This window comes from Mauremys mutica, chromosome 14 (genome assembly GCF_020497125.1).
Source record: "Mauremys mutica isolate MM-2020 ecotype Southern chromosome 14, ASM2049712v1, whole genome shotgun sequence".
In the NCBI taxonomy this organism is placed as follows: Eukaryota; Metazoa; Chordata; order Testudines; family Geoemydidae; genus Mauremys; species Mauremys mutica.
Window position 1 is genome coordinate 36,181,671 of NC_059085.1, and position 20,889 is coordinate 36,202,559.

At 45.0% G+C, this 20,889-nt stretch overlaps 1 protein-coding gene across 6 annotated transcripts in view; it reads left to right on the forward strand.

Moving 5' to 3' along the window:
* The window catches only part of BCO1 (beta-carotene oxygenase 1), a 107,442-nt gene that overhangs the window by 74,855 nt on the left and 11,698 nt on the right, over nucleotides 1-20,889 (forward strand). For all 6 annotated transcript variants that reach the window (XM_044986974.1, XM_044986976.1, XM_044986972.1 and 3 more), the window contains 5 exons: nucleotides 13,242-13,370; nucleotides 16,638-16,767; nucleotides 17,996-18,143; nucleotides 19,202-19,349; nucleotides 20,579-20,802. In XM_044986974.1, the coding sequence (XP_044842909.1) occupies nucleotides 13,292-13,370; nucleotides 16,638-16,767; nucleotides 17,996-18,143; nucleotides 19,202-19,349; nucleotides 20,579-20,802 (729 nt within the window). In that variant the 5' untranslated portion in view covers nucleotides 13,242-13,291. The remainder of the gene's footprint in view (nucleotides 1-13,241; nucleotides 13,371-16,637; nucleotides 16,768-17,995; nucleotides 18,144-19,201; nucleotides 19,350-20,578; nucleotides 20,803-20,889) is intronic.

Consider the following 20,889-nt stretch of genomic DNA (forward strand, 5'->3'; position numbering starts at 1 on the left):
ATGAGTTAATAATCTAGCACTTGTTTCCCCAAGACAACACTGAAAAGGGGAATTGCTGGGTCTAATGAAAGGGAGAATATGAGAGAGAGGTGAATGGCTGTTTAGAAGATTGAGATCAGATCTTATTTCTCCCCCCGAATTGCAGGCCTTTTCTCACTTTATGGACATATTTGGGTGTACATTTCCGGGTGTACGTTTCCTGCAAGTAAGTTTGAAAAGGAGTCACTGAAACTCGTGGTTGCCAGCAAAGTCAGGTGGATTCAAATCTGATGCAACCCCCATTCCCCCCCCCCCGCCGCCTTTCTCGTTGTCCTTTCAGTTTCTTCCTATTTCCGTAGTCAGTCACTAGCCTCTAGTCACTTTCTTCATGTTCAGTTCAGAGGAGTGGCTGACGTTGTCATTTTCACTTCCTGGAGATGGAGAGAGGGACTGTAACTCTTTGTAGAGCTGTTTCTAAAGACAAATAGAAAGGCAGACATAAGTAATGCCCAGTGGCTTTATTACAAAGAGGGCAGAACAAGCCAGGGAAAAAGGAACAGTTCTGCTGAGTCAGGGTAATTTAAAGTCATGTGATTTAAGTTGGTGATTTAATGAAAATCAATATTTTTAATGCATTTTGAGTGAAGTCATTTCAGTAGATACCGTGTCCATGGTTAGTATTTTTGCCTTGATTTGATTGCCACATTTTATCTCATTCTAAAGAGTTTTGTGATGCAGCAAGGTGAATGATTTTATAAAAAGTGTTTGTTGTTGGAACAGCAAGTAGGCAAAAGTGGCATCTTCGTAATCAACAGATCTGCCCGTGGTATGAATTCAGAGTAACATCTGCTGATGTTAGAGACAAAAACAAGATTGTATTGCTATTCACTCCTATAATCGTGGCTAACACAAATAAGGGGTGAACTGGATTCTGGATTCTGTGTATTCTGGCTTGCAATCCTCAATCAGAATTGCTTAAAACCTCAACTGCAAATAGAGATAGAGATGCAGTGCCTCAGAGGACCCAGCTTGACTCTCAGATTCCAGGTTTAGGTCATGGTGCAGAGACAATATGCACAGAATCCCACAATGCCAATTTTTAAAGTCACTTTTCAGAATGGAACACACTTAAAACAGATGATGGTCCAGTTACTTATTGATTGTGGAAACAAAGAGAATCTCTTTAAACATTCAATATTTTTTCAGTCAGCTACGCACACCTCCCCTTTGTGTATTTTTCAGTGGCTTGTATTATCTATCTCACTCAATGTACTGATCTCAGTCTCCATCTATGAGGCCTTTATTTGGCTTTCCTTGTTCCTAGGAACTTCACTGGTAACTCACTGTGCTATCCTGTCTAATAACATGCTCATTTAACATGACTTCATCGCTGTAATACCTGATCACTTTCCAAACATTTATGGATTCATCTTCACATCCCTCAGGGGACATAGGAAAATATCATTTATCTCCGCTTTGCAGATGGAGGGAAAAAATCTCACAAGGGTTCAGATCCTTAGAGGTACTGTAGGCATTACTCTGCTCAGCATTGCAATGTGTGACCTCGAGGTGGCCTGCTGCTCAGTGGAATCTTCAGCTGTGAGTTAGGCTCCATCCCTCCCAGTATAATGCATGAGGAAAGTTTAGTGTACGGAAGGGATTTTCAGAAGCCGGACAGCTGAGCAGGAAGCTGCCTAAACTAACCTGGAGGGATATGCTGAGGTGAGGGGCAGAGAAGAGAGGGGCTTGGGCATCTAAGTGGCTGACCTCTGCTTGGGACCCTCAGCCATGAATCCTCTCCTGGAGCTAGGGCCTAAGACAGGTCACCTGCTTACGTAGCCCATGCACTAGCAGCTGAATCAGTGGCTGTCTGTCTCACTTATATTTCCCAGTGCCCCGGGCTGCCGTTTGTGCAGACGCTTTGCTGCACCTCCATGCATCAGTGGCTTCCTTCTATTGCAGGGGGCTGGTAGGAAACAGATGTTAGATTATAGTGACCAGATGTCCTGATTTTATAGGGACAGTCCCGATTTTTGGAGCTTTTTTCTTATATAGGCACCTATTACCCCCCCGCCACCTCCTGTCCCGATTTTTCACTCTTGCTATCTGGTCACCCTTTGTTAGGTGTGCTCCAAACTTGCCTACTTGACTGGCCTCTGCTGGCGAGATAGGCATTCCCCTGCCTCGTTTGAGAATCCTGCTTCAGGGCACTGGTTTGAGCTAGGGTGCAAGCAGCTCATTACCTGTGAAGTGGCTTCAGTGCATAGGCAGCTAAGCAAATGCTGACGGGTGGAAATTTAAACACCTACAGGGTTAGGCAGCAGCTGAGCAGCAGAGCTGAAAATGTAAGTGGTGCCAAAAGGGTGGACTTAGGTGCCTCAGGAGCCAGATAGGATACATCTACACAGGAGGTGGTGCGGGGGCGAAGCCCACAGCAGCGAGTTGCTGACTTGGGCTTGCTCTAGGGGGCTAAAAATAGCAGTGTAGTCATTCCCCCTCAGGGGTGGGTCTCAGAGCCTGGGCTCCAGCCTGAGCGGGGACGCCTACACTGATTTTTAGCCCTATGGCACAAGCCCCAGGAATCTGAGTTAGTTGACTCAGGCTCTAAGATTTGCTGTCGTGGGTTTATTTTGCAGTGTAGCTGTATCCATAGGTAGCTAGGTCCAGATCCTGAAAGGTACTTAGGTGCCTATTTGCATCTCGAGGTGCCGAAATATCTTTAAAATGTGGCCCTGGGTGACGTGTACAAGGTCATGCAGGAAGTTTGTGGCAGAGTTAGAAATTGAACCAGGTCTTCTAAAGCTCTATCCAATACCTTAACCACAAAACCATCCTTGCTGCATAATATATGCCACTGGAAGAGGTTTGTCTTTGTTGTTTGACTCTCCAGATATCTTTAGAGTATTTTTAATCTGATGTGAGAACATGATTTAATTAGGTCTCTCTTTTAACTTGAGTCTAGATATTCTTTGAATTGGAAAGATGATTCCCATTTCTTATGTGAACTATCTGAGGGCAGAGAATAGCTTTACCAAGGCCAAATCGTCTGTGGATGGACAAGGCCCCAAATGCTGCAGAAATACTAAATTTGTTTTGCTGCGTGGTAGGGAAGGCAGGTTAGCCTGATCCTCAGTGGTGTGGCAGAAATGAGGGTTGGCTGGGTCATGGCCAGTGGGCCAAGTTCATTGCACAGATTCCTGTTCCAATGCCCCATGTAGAGTTGTTGGGAGGACTATAAAGGGTCACAGTCACCTATACTCAGGGGTGAGCTGCAGCGGGTTCGCACGGGTTCGCGCGAACCCGTTGTTAAATTTAGCAGCCATTTTAGAACCGCTTGTTAAGGGCTGCTAAATTTAACAAAAGTTCCCGCCCACTCCTCTCCTGCTCCGCCCCCTTCTCCTCCCCCTCCCCTGCTTCCCGCGAATCAGATGTTCGCGGGAAGCCTGAACAAGCAGCATGGAGGCAGCCAGCAGGTAAGCTGGGGCGCGGAGGGGGAGGGGAGGTGCGGCGCGGCTGGCTCAGCAGCTCCCGGTCCCAGACTGCGGCTCCCTCCAGCCCAGCGCCGGCCCGGGGAGTCGGGCCCCGTGGCTGCCACCGAGCGGCCGGGCCCCGGTGCCGGCCCGGGGAGTCGGGCCGAGCGGCCGGGCCCCGGTGCCGGCCCGGCCCGGGGAGTCGGGCCGAGCGGCCGGGCCCCGGTGCCGGCCCGGCCCGGGGAGTCGGGCCCCGGGGCCGGCCCGGCCCGGGGAGTCGGGCCCCGGGGCCGGCCCGGCCCGGGGAGTCGGGCCCCGGGGCCGGCCCGGCCCGGGGAGTCGGGCCCCGGGGCCGGCCCGGCCCGGGGAGTCGGGCCCCGGGGCCGGCCCGGCCCGGGGAGTCGGGCCCCGGGGCCGGCCCGGGGAGTCGGGCGGGGCCGGCCCGGCCCGGCCCGGGGAGTCGGGCCCCGGTGCCGGCCCGGGGAGTCGGGCCCCGGTGCCGGCCCGGGGAGTCGGGCCCCGGTGCTGGCCCGGGGAGTCGGGCCGAGCGGCTGGGCCCCGGTCCTGGCAGAGTGGACCCGGTCCCCAGGCAGTGTGGTAAGGGGGTAGGGAGGGAGTGGGTTGTGGGGGGGTGGATAGGGGTCAGGGCAGTCAGAGGGCAGGGAACAGGGGGATTGAATGGGGGCAAGGGTCCCGGGGAGCAGTCAGGAAAGAGCAGGGTTGGATGAGGTGGTGGGGGCACTCAGGGACAGAGAGAAGGGGTAGTTGTATGGGGTAGGGGTTCTGGGGGGCCATTGAGAATGAGAGGAGGGGTTGGGTGGGGCGGCAAGGGGCAGTCGGGACAGGGAAGGGGGGGATGGGTCAGGGGTCTCGGAGTGTGTGTGTTAAGGAACATGAGGGGTTGGATGGGGCACGACCCCCCCCCCACGGAGGGGGGGAAAGGAGGGAACCCGTTGTTAAAATTTTGGAGGGAGGAGGGAACCCGTTGTTAAAAATTTGGCAGCTCATCACTGCCTATACTGTCTTTGGAGACTGCATAACCTGAGGCGTTCTGTTATGCAAATAAGAACATTAGATAAACATTCCTATTGTCAGATATTTATACTGGACTACTTCAACTAAATATACTGATGAGCAAAAATGTTGTACTGTATCTAACTTGAATGGCTGGATCTCTTACCATATATCATTTCTTGAGTACTCCTACTCCTTATGAACACTTTTCATCACTCTATTGCTTTATCATCTTCCCTTTCCCCATTTATCTTTTACAGCGCTCTTCACCTTTTGGATAATTCTGTGTATCTAGGGCCAAATCTTGCTCACCTTACTCCAAAAAGTAGATCTTTTGACTCCACTGGGACTACTTGTGTGAATAAGGCCAATGGAGTTTGTCCCCTGAAGTTTTTATAGCCTGTAAATATTTTAATTATCAATTCGTCTGGGATGTTGTCAATACCTGTAGCCTTTCTGTTCTTGAGTGATTTCACAGCTGTTTCCACTTCACGCAGTATTGGAAAGTCATCCTCCTCTGAATCTGGGCTGTCTAAGACACTAGCATCTCCATTTGTCTGGTGGTTGTATAGATCAGAGCAATAGTGTGTCCACCTATTGATGTCCCTTTCTTCTGTAAGACCGTTCCCTTCTTTGTCTTGATTGATGAAATTCGGAGGACAAATAGTAATAGATGTAATCACCAAGATCTGCAACAAGATCTGGCAGACCAGTGAGTGGCCCTCCACGTGGACAGAGTCACTAATCATCCCTCTGCCAAAGAAAGGCCACCTGCAATTGTGTCAAAATTACCAGACCATAAGCTTAATTCGCCATCCCAGCAAAGTGATGTTGAAAGTCATATTGAACAGATTGAAGCCACAAGCGGAGAACATCATCGCTGAAGAACCGGCTGAATTTCATGCTGGAAGAAGTACCACAGAACAGATTTTTCAACCTTCATGTTCTATGTGAGAAGTCCTTACAACACCAGCAGGACATCTACCATGTCTTTGACTTCCAGTAGGCATTTGACAGAGTATGGCATGCACCCCCCGGGCAACCATGAAGAAGTACAATGTTGGTCATAAGCTTATTCTTACCATTAAACAACAGTATGCCAAGGCCAGCAGTGCAGTTCTCGTCAATGGCACAATAGGAGGGTGGTTTCACACCACTGTTGGAGTCCGGCATGGCTGCCTTCTTTCGCCCACACTGTTCAACATTTACTTGGAGCACATAATGACTGATGACCTAGAAGATCACATATGCACAGTCAACACTGGGGGGCGAACAATATCAAATCTTCAGTTCGCTGATGACATTGACGGCCTGATAGACAGCGAAGATGAACTTGCCAACCTTGTTAAACGATTGGATGAAACCTCTGCAAAATATGGCAGAGAAAACCAAGCTGATGACAAATGTGACGGGATTAGCTCACATCACTGTCAGTGGACAAGAACTGGAGAAAGTGAAACATTTCAAATATTTGGAGTAAATCATCACTGATGAAGGATCCAAAGCAGAAATTCTGGCAAGAATTGCACAGACAGCAGCAGTAGTGGCAAAGCTAAAGCCAGTTTGGAGGAATAAGAACATCTCCCTGGAATTCAAATTGAAACTGCTGCAAGCATTGGTCATCTCCATTTTTCTGTATGCGTGCAAGACATGGACCCTTATGATAGAACTTGAATGGAAAATACAGGTAGTAGAGATGAGAGACCCAGGATTTTACGGAAGTATCTTCTACTTCAACCATGTCACTAATGAAGAGGTCCGCAACATTGTCATCCAATGCGCTGGGTCATCTGAAGACCTCCTGACGTCCATGAAGAAGCGCAAGCTGAAATGGTACAGCCATGTAACAAGATCATCTGGCCTATCCAAGATCATCTTCCAAGGGACAGTACAGAGGAAGAGAAGAAGAGGTAGACAGAAGAAGAGATGGACTGACAACGTAAGTGTGGACAGGAATGGACTTTTCAGAGACTCAAGCACTGACACACAATCATCAGGGGTGGAGACAATTGTTTGATTGCTCATCAGTGATGGTGCCTCAACAACCAATGCGGTTATGGAGGTGGTGGTGGTGGTGATATATTTTAATTAGGATACTAGCTGTTTTCGCCAAGAGAATGAAAATAATACATACAAGATCAGTGTTAGAAATAGTCGTCTTCACTGTATGCAAAGTAACACTTCTGTTGTATACAGTATTGTGTACATACCATAACAGTGTCTTCCAGCTGAGCCCCACTTAATGAAGAATGAAAGCAATCCCACCATGTGGTGTTAGAGACCTACTTAATTTAACTGATACATCTTCTGTGTCTGCCTAGTCCCTTGCCCCATGCCTTGGGAAACTCTGCACTAACGCATCTTATGTACTCTTTGTAGGGGGGAGCAGGGAAGGTATTTAAAGTGTCCCCCCCCAGATATGTATCCTTTTTGGGGGGGGAGTGAGGTGGAAGGTGAGAGAAAGTGAATTCTTGTGTTTTTTCCCATCAAGTTCTGTTATATGTCTAACAAGAAATAAAGCTTTTGCAATCTGAAAAAACCCCGGAATATATTAAACGTACATTATTTATCTACTCTCAGCCCTCTAGTGGCAATACTGAAGACAGCCACTTTCTTCATATGGCTCCCTCTTACAGACTAAAGGGAAGTACATAAGAAGACTAGAATAATAAAAACATATTACCCCCCACCCATACTTCAGCGACGGGTTCTTATCTGCTTTTGTGTTGGCACATGTAACAGCCACAATATGATCATTGAGTTTTTATGCTGTCTGTCAGAGCCTAGACTCTTCTGTAGCTCTTGTTAGAACAGTCAAATATGCATCTATCTTCATCCATTCCCCTCCCCGCACAGAATTTCAAACCTAATACCATATGAAGGTGTGTATGTTTGTACTCTGCCTAGCACAATGGGATCCTGGTCCAGGACGGGATCAATTACAATATAAATAGTAGTAATGTGTACATAGTATTAGTTAAATAAATGTTCTTGGAATGTATTAAAGGCGAGCCTGATAAAATCGCCTTTTATTAAGGTTGCCTGACTTTCCATAAGACCATAAGAACGGCCGTACCGGGTTAGACCAAAGGTCCATCTAGCCCAGTATCTGTCTACCAACAGTGGCCAATGCCAGGTGCCTCAGAGGGAGTGAACCTAACAGGTAATGATCAAGTGATCACTCTCCTGCCATCCATCTCCACCCTCTGACAGACAGAGGCTAGAAACACCATTCCTTACCCATCCTGGCTAATAGCCGTTTATGGACTTAACCACCATGAATTTATCCAGTTCTCTTTTAAACGCTGTTATAATCCTAGCCTTCATAACCTCCTCAGGTAAGGAGTTCCACAAGTTGACTGTGCGCTGCATGAAGAACTTCCTTTTATTTGTTTTAAACCTGCTGCCTATTAATTATACTATCCTGTTTTCAGTTGCTTAGAACTTTGCCAAACTGAAATTTTCCATGGTGGAATGTTTTTGAAAAATGTCAGCCAGAATTGTTCAGCCAGTTTTGAGAACCAGGCTGGCAGGACAAGATGACATTCTGCGTATTTTTAAAAATGGTGGGGTTTTTTTTTTAATGGTATTAGGCCTGTCCTGCTCCCTGTCCCCGTGCTTTGGAGCAAGGATTTGAAATTTAACAGGGGGTTGGCCTTTGTGTCAGGGATGTGCCTTTTGCTATCCCTGTGAAAATCCACCCAAATTTGGTCAAGTTATAAGCCTTTGAAAAATCTGAGTTCACACATGCTCAGTAGAGACTTGAATTTTAGCATTCAGATTCCCTGAAGATTCCGTCCATTCTGAGCAGGTTCCAGTTTGGGCTGAGCAGGACTGTCCCTGTAGTTGCAGCTCTGCACTGCTGTGAGATGTGCTAGGTCCAGATCCAAGCACCAGAACTGAAAGTAGGTTGATTGAGAGCCCAGGAGAGTCAATGCCCCCTGCTGGGCTGAGGCAGCATGGAAGAGAAAATTGCAGGATTCAAACGCAGACCTGGCAGAGGAGAATAGGTGGGGAGAAAGGGCATGGAGGCTGGCTGGTGGTGGGATGGGTAGAGGGGAACTGGGAGTCGAGGTGGGGCAGGGAAAGATTGGGACTAGCTGAGAAAGGAGATTGGAACTGAGGCGGAGATGGGGATGGAGACCATGGGAGACTTGAATGGGTGGGGGAAGGAGAGAGGGACTGGGAATCAGGGGAAGGGGACTGAGAGTCAATAATGGGGGGAGAGTGAAATCACATGAAGAGTCAGGGGGGAGACTGGGACTGGCTGGCACAGAGATGGGAACTGAGAATGAGTGGGGCAGGAGGAAAGAGATCAGAGGGGAGGGAAAACAGATCGGACGAGGAGCTGGGGCAAAGGAGAACTGGGACTGGCTAGGCAAAGAGATTGGGACAAGGAGCTGGGGGGCAGGGTCACACTGACATTGGACAAAGATCCCAGGAGGATGAATGGGAGTAAGTGGGGATGGAGAATGTGGGAAGGGGCGTGACTGGAGGCCAAAGTAGGGAAGAGAGAGATTACTTGAGGAGCCGGGACTGGGAATGTCTGGTTAAAGAGACTGGGACTAGGAGTTGGGGTGGGGGAAGGCTGGGACAGGGATTCCAGAGGGGTGACACTAAGACTTGCTGGGCAAAGAGACTGGAACTGAAACGAGACGCCTGAGGAGTGCTGACTGGAAGTGAGTAGGCAAGGAGAATGGGACAGGGATGATCCAGATGTGTGGAAGAGACAGGACTGGAGACAGACAGGCTGGAAGGGGTGTGGCAGAAGGAGTCACATTTGGGGAGAACAGGCAGAGGTCTGTGCCTAATAGATAACACTCTCCTCCAGAGCCTGGAATGGAACTCATAACTCCTGAGTCTCACCATTCCTCTGCTGTTAGCAAATATCTGTGAAACGCATCATGAAAGTGTTTGTCTCATCCCCCTCTAGTGCTGGTCCACAGAGGATACTTGTACTATCAATGACTCTTGAAGTGACCGAGGTCTAGCTCTAAAGGTTCCATCCCACATGATGACCGTGAGGGTGTCAAAATATGTCACATGATGGAATAGCTTTACTTTTGGTTTGTTTACAACCTTAATTTGGACCCCTTGTGAATATGCATTATGATGCAGTCTTTGTGAGGAAGATAGATATTTATTTGGAAACAGAGCCAAGTGGCCCTCAAATTACTAAATTACTTTTGCCCTTCAGGTTACTTGGCCCTTGTTGCAACTTTGAGGGAGAGGAAAACACCCACCCCTTCTTCAAATTAATAAACAAGCAAACTTTAACTTAAAGGGCAGTTACTTAAACTTTTACTAAACTAAGTAAAACCTTACAATACAAATGATCACATCAAGGTCACAGTTGGAATGAAGCACTTTGACAATGATGTGGAATGGAATCACCAACTGATTATATCAGCAGATGAACACAGCCGGTAATCAAATCATGAAATTAAGACAACAAGTCAATTCTTTCAAATACAAGTCAATTCTTTCTAAATGCTGGAGGCTTAAGGAAGTGCTGTTTCCTTCTCAGTCCTTGAAGTGCCACTGGCGGCAATTGGGCTGGCCCCAGCTAAACGGGGGAGAACATATGTCCCTCCCCTTTAGAGTCTGTAAGCACTTATGGGCTAGTTTAGGAGGAAGGGAGCTGGCTGGTCCCTCACCTTCCCTTTCATTAATTTAAACGCTAGCTCAGGCCATGTGGATCCTCTTTTTGCTCAGTCCCAGGCTAATTTCCCTACTTTTTGATACATCAAAGATCTGCAACTCTCCATTTCCCTCTTAGTGCAGAGTGGTGCATACAGATACAAACCAGCTAACAAAATGGTTTAAGGGAGGACTCACTTAGCACGTGGGAAATGATTAACGGCATGTAGTGTTACTTACGCTTTTGCTTACATGTGCACAGTGTGTGTACACACACGCCATACACGCTTTAAAAGGGTTAGAGAAAAACCAGTAATATTGGCAGGTGTCTCCATGCAATAACAAAATAGGGTAAGGGGGAAAAAGAGAAAGTTACTTAATACAAGAAAAAGATTTGTTCTTCAGCTTGTGTGGCCTTCAGAGCATCAGCGCAGAACTGCAGGTCAGGGGAACAGAGGATATCTCTGGTTGGCACCTCATGCTGACCGGTGGGCTTCCTCTGTGCTGGTCAGGCTGGCATAGCCAGTAGTGGTCTTGGTCTCCTCTTCCTTAGAGCTAGCTTACAGAAAGCAAAGGCATCAGCCCTTGGTGACATTGTGGTGGACTAGGAGGAACATGCCATTCTCCACATCTACCTGGATCCTTGTGGTGGTGATTTTTAGCTTGTTCGACCTTATGGCACCTCCCTGGAGCAAATCAGGGGACCACAAATCTAATAACCCAGAAACCTGGTCCTCTCCCAGTCACGGATGGGCAAGCTTGGCTCTTGGTCAGTTTGGAAAGTCTCTCCTTTCACTGGACGTTCTCTTTTAATAACCAGCGTTAGACTAGACCACAAGGGTAGGCTACTCCAAAAAATGTGATAAGCAGGAGATTGCTTCATGGAAGTATCTCAGTCCCTTCTGCTCCCCTGGAGGGGGTAACAGTTAGGAGTGCACATGGCCCTGAATTTACTAGGGCCTTGACAGATTCTTATATGTGACTTATGCCCTAGTGGTGACTGCCATTGCTTTTCACCCACTCATATTCCCACTCAGCCTTTCTTAAAATACTCTTAGAGGTCCCTTTTCAACTGCTCTTTGCACCAGCAAAAAATTAGGGAACCAGTTGTTCATGGCTTAATTAGGTGAAGGGTCACCTTCCTCTTTGCATCAAGGCTGAGAAACAGAGCGGCCTTAGAGCCTGTTAATAACAAATCCTACTTAAATGACAAAGAATTAAAGTTTATACCTACTAAAGAAAATTAAAGTTTTTACACACCAGGCTTCACTCAAATGGACCAATATCCCTCACAAATTACATGGCCTTTTATTATTTTTCCCACAGGACCCCAGCCTCATTCAGTACACAGGATGGACCTGTTCTGGGGCAGAGCAGGGCTGTACAGTGAAGGAGACAGTTGTCTGTAGGACCCCTGCTTCACTTGTTGCAGAAGTTGGAAGGTGTGTAGCAAAGGAGGCAGGGGATTGCAGGAAGAGAAAGGATGGGCTCCTGGTTAAGGCAGCTGAATGAGATCCTGTGTGATGCTGGACAAGTCAGTTAAACCAAACTTTTCACAAGTGTCCACTAACTGTGTGTTCCTCATTTTCTGGGTGTCTGTCTTGAGCATCTGATTTGCAGAAATGGTGAGCACTCTCAGCTTCAATTGAAGTCAATGGGAGCTGTGCTTCTAACATACAGTGCTATATAATACTAAGTACTCTGAAAAATCAGGTCATAGGTATCTTAAATTGGGCACCCAAAATTGGTGGATAGTTTTGACCTTAATTTCGGTGCCTCAGTTTCCCATCTGTAAAATAGGGATAATAATAGCTCCTCATCTCAAAGGAGTGTTGTGAAAATACGTTAATTGATATTTATAAAGCAGTCAGATACTAGAGCAATACATTTCACAAAAGAGCCTATGAGGCAATGAATAATTAGAGCTGACAAGAGGATGACCATTTAGTTTCAAGACAGCTTTCAAGGTTTCACAATTTGTTTTCATTCTGCATTGGAACAAAACCAGAACCTTTCAACCACTTTCACAAACCAGAACTGTGTTCAAACAGCCATTTTTTTGACAGAAAAGATCAGGAATGCTTCTCGGTGGAAGTGACCAGAGAGACCATCCTGGACTTCAGAAATCTTCCTATTGAAAATTTAGTCAAAATCAGTACATCCCTGCAAAATGTTTCAGGTTTGATGGAACCAGATATTTTGACAAACATTTCATTGAAAGTGTTCTGATCAGCTCTATTAATAATTCTGTCTTCAGAGCAGGATTTGAACAGTGTGTAGTGGGGTCTCCCATTGAACAATGAGGAAGACACAAAATATTGAAGAGCTTCTCATTAAATGAGTGTCATCTATTTTGTGCACTGACCGAGGCAGGGATCTTGTGGAAAAAAAATAGAATGTGATAAAGTAATTAAAGATGCATACGACAAAGGAAAAACAGGCAAGCTTAATTCTGGCATTTCCTAACTTGTGAGTGCTTGACTTTGTTTAAAAAAAAAAGCATTATTAAGGTTGCAAAGATTTTTTTTTTTGTGACTAACACGTAGTAACTTAGCTGATTTCTTGTTCCTCATGTGTCATAAATCACCAAATCCCTATATCTTGTATTCAACCCTGGACAGCACTTATGTATTATCAATACAATATTTATAATCTTTATTTCTACTCTCAGAATTGACATGATTAGTGTTCTGAAGCACTGCCATCATGACACTTCATTACACTGTGTAATTTTATTAGTGGGATTGTTACTGGAATTCAACCAGCCTTCAGTTTACATTGGCATCTTGGCCACTGAGAGGCATTTGATCTATAAATGACTCCTATAATTTATTTCTGGTAAGCCCTGGCTTTTGCTGGTAATAGCAAATTGGGATTAGATGGGTAATTTTAAAATGAAAGTTCAGGAAGAAAATGCTCCTCCTTCATCAATCTCTTATAATTAGTAAATTATGTTCATGTAATTTCATGTTTTCAGTTTTGCATATAATTAGGGCCACACAGGCATACTTAAATGGCATACTTAAATGGCATGAGCAAATACAAAATGTACCTGCTTACCTTTGGAAATTTGTCCTTTAGTGCACAAGGTCACCTTTGACTTGGTGTGGAAATGAACTGTGTCCTTTTTCTTTACAGGTGAGCTACCAAGCTGGCTGCAGGGGATTCTTCTTCGCAATGGCCCAGGCATGCATACAGTGGGGGAAACCCAATATAACCACTGGTTTGATGGCTTGGCTCTGGTGCACAGTTTTACATTTAAAAATGGTAAGTTGCTGCATTAAAGCACGAGCATCCAAAACAAATCTTGGTCTTTAAACAGAAGCAAAAGGTTTTATAACTGTGGGTGGAGTTTGCTTACAATACTCATACATTGAATTGTTTCAGATGCTTAGCTAAAGGTCCTGTTAGACATGTGGTCCTGCAAAATATCAGACTAACAAGGACCAGTGGAGCTAGTGAACATCAAATAAAGGGCAGGACAGTCAGTGCAGTCTTACAGACACAGCTGCCAATGGTGGTAAGAGAGAACGGGTGGTGGTCTTGCCCGTCTCAGTGCAACATTCCGTCTCTGAGGTGGAAATGCTGTGCTCATCTCAGAAGACGAATGTGCAAAGGTGGCTTAAAATCAGCCTTGCATGTTCCCCTGATCCTGAGGTTTCTGTGCTGGATCAGTCTTGCTAAAGGCTGCTCTAAGTTGCATCAGCTGCCATTGGCTCCAAAGAGCCATTCAAGAACCTTAGGATTGCTGGGCAGCAGGAATGCCCAGCCATGCCCTTTTCTTCCAGCTACAGCCCTTCTCTGGCTGCAGGGAACAGGGCTGCCTAGGAGCTACTCAGTGGCACAAGATGATCCCCCTTACACTGGGGTGACCCTCCCTGGGTCACCTACATTGGCTTTAGGTCAGATTTATGCTGGTGGCATGAGACAAACCTGCTGTAATGCAGAGAAAAAGCTGGCTCATAGTAACTAATTTAAATATTTCAAAAAAAGTAAGTCAATTATGTTTTCCTCAAGGATGTTAGCACCCATTAAAGGGCCAGGTCTTTCGACCCTTCCTGAGGTTGACTTCAATGGGAGCTGAGGCGTCTGAGGCTCTCGCAGGCTTGTGCTGTAGGTACTATGCATAGAGCTGTGCAACCCAGAATATTTACACCAGGGGTGAAATCCTGGCTCCACTGAAGCCAATGACAAATCTCCCACCGATTTCAGTGGGATCAAGATTTCACTCTAGGGCAGGATTTCTGGTTAACTGGTCTAGATACCATGGTTTTGAGTAGGTATTAAAGTAAAGGATTAAGAAACGCAGCTCACAATAGAAGTTGCATTTACAATTTCCATTCTGCAGCTGTTTGGAAGCACATAGCAGCTTCTGCCTGCACCACAGCTGAAGATAGCCATGGTGCATCCAGGGGGTATAGAGACTTTGCTACTATGCTTCCATCCAGAGCCCCAGTAACCTGCACGCAGGGCCGGCTCCAGGCACCAGCGGAGGAACCATGTGCCTGGGGCGGCACAGTCCAAGCCGCTTTTTTTTTTTGCTTGGGGCAGCAAAAATGGTAGAGCAGGCCCTTCCTGCACAATTCCAAACTGAATCAGCTAATAGTTTCAGGAAGGGAGGGATAGCTCAGTGGTTTGAGCATTGGCCTGCTAAACCCAGGGTTATGAGTTCAATCCTTGCAGGGGCCACTTAGGGATCTGGGGCAAGGCAGGGGGCTGGACTCAATTACCTGTTAGGGTCACTTCCAGCTCTATGAGATAGATATATCTCCAGACATTTAATAGTCCCATCATGTACAGAAGTTTATTTGACATGGGCAAACAGCCTATTTACATTATGGGCTAAACACCCTTCTTAGGATTTGAACCTAGTTATGACAGCAGCCATGAGTGAAACTAGGCCATTTTGCAACTTAGCTTGCAAATCAGGTCTCAGGTATATTTACTGCACTTATATAAACAATACTTAAATGACTGTGCAAATCCTACTTGCCACCCTCAGGCAAGGTGCTGGAAATGATCAGAAGCAATTTTTCCTCTGTCCATACCGATCTCTTTTTAATCTCAACCCTACCATACAATATGGAAATAGAATATTATTTCATCCACTTTAGAACATAATGGGGGCTGTTTTTCACTGTGCTTATTGGCTGCACAACATACAAGCTTTGTAGGAGAACTGGGTTCCCTGCCCCCGTTTGTTTTTTATTTTCCATTGCTGTGTTGGGATGAGAGATTCCAGAAACACATTTCCTGTCTGCCTGCCCAGTTCAGTGCGTCTTAAGAACGCAGCCATAAACAGAAATGGCCAGACATTGAAATTGCCAGTTTATTGCATCACCTAAAGCAAAGGGAGCTGTGTTTGTTCAGACACACAAGCCCATATGCCTGAAGTGGCTTAATCTATACAGGCATTGCTTCAGGTCTAGAAGAGTGCTGATTTTTTACAATCACCGGAGACTGAAATTTGCCAAGAAAATTGATTTCTGCCACACCTCCCCATTATGTCTGGAGATACAAACTGTTCTCCTGATGGAGGAACCATGGGCTGGTGATTAAAGCACAGAAAAAAGAGTTCAGGGATCTGGGTTCTGTGTGTGACTCTCCCTCAGACTTTTTATGTGATGACTGGCAAGTCACTTCACTTCTCTGTGATAGTTCCTATAGTTCCTATAAAATGAGAATAATAATCCTTCCCTACTTCACAGGCATGCTGTGAGGTGCAATTCATTGTTTGACAGGTGTTCTAATATGTTAATAATGAGTATCATAAAAAATGCTCATAAATAGCTGCCTGCAAGTATTCCAGTTCTAGAGAGGAGGTTTTAATGAATGTAACAAAGGGTTATTCTGGACTAGGGGTGGGTTAGATGACCTAATAGGACTCTTCCTGCTCTGTAATCATCATCAGAGAAATTACAGATTCTTCTTGGGGGCTGAGTGACAGCATCATTGTGAGTTTAAAGGAACTGCGTTTAAAAGCTTAAAAGGTCAAATTTAGTAAAGTGGGACTTTTAAAAAGGAAAAAGTCATGTTGTCTTTCATAATTTTAGAACTCCCTCAATGTTTGTTGTAACAATTCCTTAGGAACTTGAAATTTACAATTTATTCTTCCTGCTCCTTCATGTGCACATGGAGATAAGTTAATATAGGGTTGCTTTCAAGTGCTGGCATTTTTAGTTTAAAAGCTTTTTCTCAACACCCCATACACAAAATATTGCCTGAACGTTTTGTGAACCAAGGGAAGTGGGTAAGTCAAAATTTGGGCTATCAGTGTTGGCAGCCTATAAGTATAAACAATGGGAATAAAGTACAGCACAGCCCCATTTTCCTCTGAAATTTTTCAGAGACACAAAACACCTTCTGAAAAATGAGAGGTTGAAAACAGTCCGTAGTCTGCTTAACTGGAGGCCAACCAGATGAGATTCTACTGTAATTTCTTTATCTGACAGGTGTTCTATATTAATTTTCTAAGGAAAATAAATATCTTCTCAGTATGCATGTAATATAAAGATTTTGTTTGCCCTTTGTCAGGCGAAGTTTACTACAGAAGTAAATACCTCCGCAGTGACACATATAATTGCAATATAGAAGCAAACAGAATTGTGGTGTCAGAGTTTGGAACTATGGCTTATCCAGATCCATGCAAAAACCTATTTGCCAAGTAAGCAATGTTTTTCCAACGAGGTTCTGCTTTCTATTTCTCCAACACAACTGCTTTTCTATTCCCTCTGCGCATACAAAATAAGCCCCTCCGTTTGTATGTAAGTTTAAAATTGACATGCCATTGGCAATGCCAGGGATCTGATTCCCAGTCTCTGTATACATTTTTAAAAATGTAATACTTGCTTGTAGAAATCAAAGGATTCATTGGCACATTGCAAGTAACAACTACAAAGTTAAGTCCTGTCTGTGTGTGCTGGAGTTATTACTTGCAGTGCTCCAATAAATCTTTTGATTTCTTTAAGTAAGTATTACAGAAAACTATCAAGCAGTTTATGCCCAAAGTCTTTATTTGAATATGTTGTAATCAGGGGCGGCTCTAGGAATCCCGCCACCCCAAGCAGGGCGGCATGCTGCGGGGTGCGCTCTGGCGGTTGCCGGTCCCGCAGCTCCGGGGGACCTCTTGCAGACGTGCCTGCGGAGGTTCCGCTGGTCCCGCGGCTCCGGTGGAGCATCCGCTTGCATGACTGTGGAAGGGCCGCTGGAGCCGGCTGCCGCCCTGCCGACAAAATGCCACCCCAAGCGCGCGCTTGGCGCGCTGGGGTCTGGAGCCGGCCCTGGTTGTAATATAATAGGGAATATTCTTGGGAATAAAAATGTATTGTCAGAAGGAGTATTAATCCACCACTTTCTTACCAAAGCCTATTGAAAAAGTTACCAATCTCTATGACCTACCGGCCAGACTTTCAAAATGTGATCTCTAGCTGTATGCAGAAGCATACGCACACATACACACACGATAGTGTCTACTCCCATTCAAGTCAATAGTTGTTTTGCCATTGACTCCAATAGGAGCAGGATTGGCCAGATATTAGATGAACCGTTTGTGCATGCAAAAGCAGCAGTTGTGTGTGTTCACACTTCCAGATTGGGTTAAGAGTTGCTGAAAATTTGGCCCAAAACATTGTACTGTGTTGCTGTAGGAGCAGCCAGCAGAGATAGTACAAATTTAAATAATAAACCCACTTCCAATGATTGTGCGGCATACAGGTCACATCCTGCTCTCCAGTAGCAGGCACAACTTCCAGTTCTATGAGTGGCTCAAGGGAAGGATAACACAAAACAAGTAACGAACAGAGCCATGATCATTTCTGTTCTACTTGAGAGCTCAAGCGACTATAGCTGATCTCAAATATTAATGTATTTATATGAAATTTTCATCCCCACAGAGCATTCTGCTACTTGTCCCACACCATTCCTGAGTTCACAGACAACTGCCTGATCAATATCATGAAAACTGGTGAGGATTATTATGCTACAAGCGAGACTAACTTCATTAGGAAAATTAATCCTCACACTCTGGAGACATTAGAAAAGGTAAAACGTGGTATCCAACATGATTGTTTTATCTGCTAATGAATATAGTATCATGCTGACCTTTACAGCCCAGGGTGTCAGGTTAAAGGCGGCCAAATCTGACATAAGTAAATGTGGAAAGATCAATTTTTTTTTTATCCTGTGCTTCCTGTGTCAGAATAGGCCAATTGGGAGCCATGGAGACTGGGGTAGTTGCTGTAGATGCCAACTTATAATGTCAGTTATGTTAACTTACAATATTTTATTCTTCATTTCTTTCAAACTACAAAATCCCTGGTGTCTTAGGGTAAGTATTGGCTTTTGCAGTTTTAACTTGTGCATAATCCTACTTGGCTGTAGGCATAATGTCAGGTCTTGTGCTTATGGCATCTGATTATTTTGGATTATTTGTTTTGATTAATGGTCCTACGAGCTCGCCCTATTACGCAACAATTTATATAATGTGTAATTAATTCTCTAGGCCAGTTATATCACAACTTCCTCAGTCATTATACCATCTGAATTTCCTTATGCAAGACATTTCTTTAATTTTCTAAAAAAGTCTAAATGTATTAAGACATGGTTTGTAGTTAATCTTTTCTATTATGAATAACTTCCCAGTCCTTATCCCCTGCTATAATACTGTTTATCAACTTTAAATAACTTAGAAATCTTTTTGCTCATGAAAGCTGCTGGTTTAACAGCCTTGCTATGTGAGGGATTGGCAATGGCAATTACCTTTGCTTACAAAAACCTTCTTCCCGTGTGCCTCATCCTGGAGGTGACCTTTAGGATCAAAAGCTCAGCATCCATGACCCATTCAAGCCCAAAATAAGGAAATCATTTAAGCACATGCTTAAGTCCTCCTGAGTTCTATGTTTTTAACTTAAAGACTTGAAAGTTAAGCAAGTTGTTTCCTGAATTGGGAAGCTTTCCTGAAACAGAACCTGAGTCTTTGGCCTTTGTGCTGGGGTTGCCAATGTGAAGGCCACTAGTGCCAAAGGTGGTGATAGTTTTTGTGATGTAGGCTAAGTAATTTCACATACTCTTTATAAATCCTTATGCTGTCACTTTGTTAGGTTGACTACAATAAATATGTAGCGGTGAACCTGGCAACTTCTCATCCCCATTATGACAGCGCTGGAAATGTTCTCAATATGGGCACCTCTATAGTTGACAAGGGGAAGACAAAATATGTTATTTTTAAGATTCCTTCCTCAGTGCCAGGTAAGAGATGGCTTCTGCTAGTGTCTCTGAGTTCCTTGTTAGTTTGTTATTGTTTTCTTTTGAGGGGGGGAGGGCCTGTGCCACAAATGGTCTAGAAACCAACTGAATCACTGTTTGTTTTTTAACATCACTTCTTTGTACAAAGACATTGACATTTCACTGTTAAGGTGACAGGTGGTGAGTAACTGCGTGTAAATTACATTAGAAAAAAGACAGATGGGACTCCTGAACTAGCTGCTCAGCCTAGTTGCGTAGTTGGTATTTGAAAAGGTTCATCTTTATCACTTTTTGCTGTTCATATTTCAGTACAGAAGAATGTTGTTGTTTCAGAAGGATTGGTCCCTACTCCTAGCTTGCCATTCTCTGTGTTGTGAGATATGTTAAGGGATGATGCACAGAAAAAAAATGAATCCAGCATGTAGTATTTGGTGTTTGAATTTGTAAAATGTGTCTGTCTTTATAAATATATTTTCAGGGAAAAGGATAGTGGGTGAAAATGCTTATAAAAGTGGGGACAGACAATGTTTGGTTAGAGCCATGCATAATACATGAAACTGTATGTAGGTCCCATTCCTCACCAGCTTTGCCATTGCTAACCCTCACCAAAGCAAAGGCTGTTCATTGGTTTCTTTGCATTTGCATCACAGCTCATACGGTCACTCACCTTTTCTTCTTCACAGTGATCTACTTTCTGTACATTTCTGTTAAACGTAGCAATGGGGCAGGGCCTGGCTGCTAATGTAGCTGTTACCCTATGGCCAACACACCAGGATTGAACTTGGGCCCTCCAGAGGGAAAAGAATGAACGGCTACAATTTAAGAGACAGGCATGATAGGTAGGGTTGTAATAGACTCACATAATCTGTGGCACAGAGGGTGACCAGAAGCACAAGCTCACCAGGAAGTTACACTAGCATGGGGCCATACAGTCCCTTCTGTACAGCTGTCAGTACTTATGGTACTTAACTTCTGTCCCCCTCCATACTGGAACTTCAGGGGCAGTGGCCTGTGAGTAACTCCCCAGGGGCTGGGAGTAACTTGAATGGCTCAGGTCCTCTGCATGGATGGCCCTGGTCTTATCTGTGAGGTTGTTGGCTAGGGGGCCAATTCCCCTGCTAATCCTGGAGAAGGGAAGGAACTCGGCCCCTAAGAGGAGAATGCAAAGGAATCTCACTGAGTGGCAAGTGTTGTTTACATAATTACAGTTTATCTTTCTAATTTATGTTTAGAGAAAGAAAAGAAGAAGAAATCCTATCTCAAACACCTGGAAGTGTTGTGCTCTATCCCTTCCCAGTCTCTCCTTCACCCAAGCTACTATCACAGTTTTGGAGTTACAGAAAATTATATCATCTTCGTAGAGCAGCCATTCAAACTGGACATTCTCAAGTTGGCAACTGCCTACTTCAGAGGTGTCAACTGGGCGTCCTGCCTTTCTTTCCATAAAGAAGATAAGGTACCTTTCCTACTACGTCCCAAGCAGTGAGAGAAGCCAGAGCAATAACCATTCCCCCTCTATACTATATTTCCCTGCTTGCAAAAG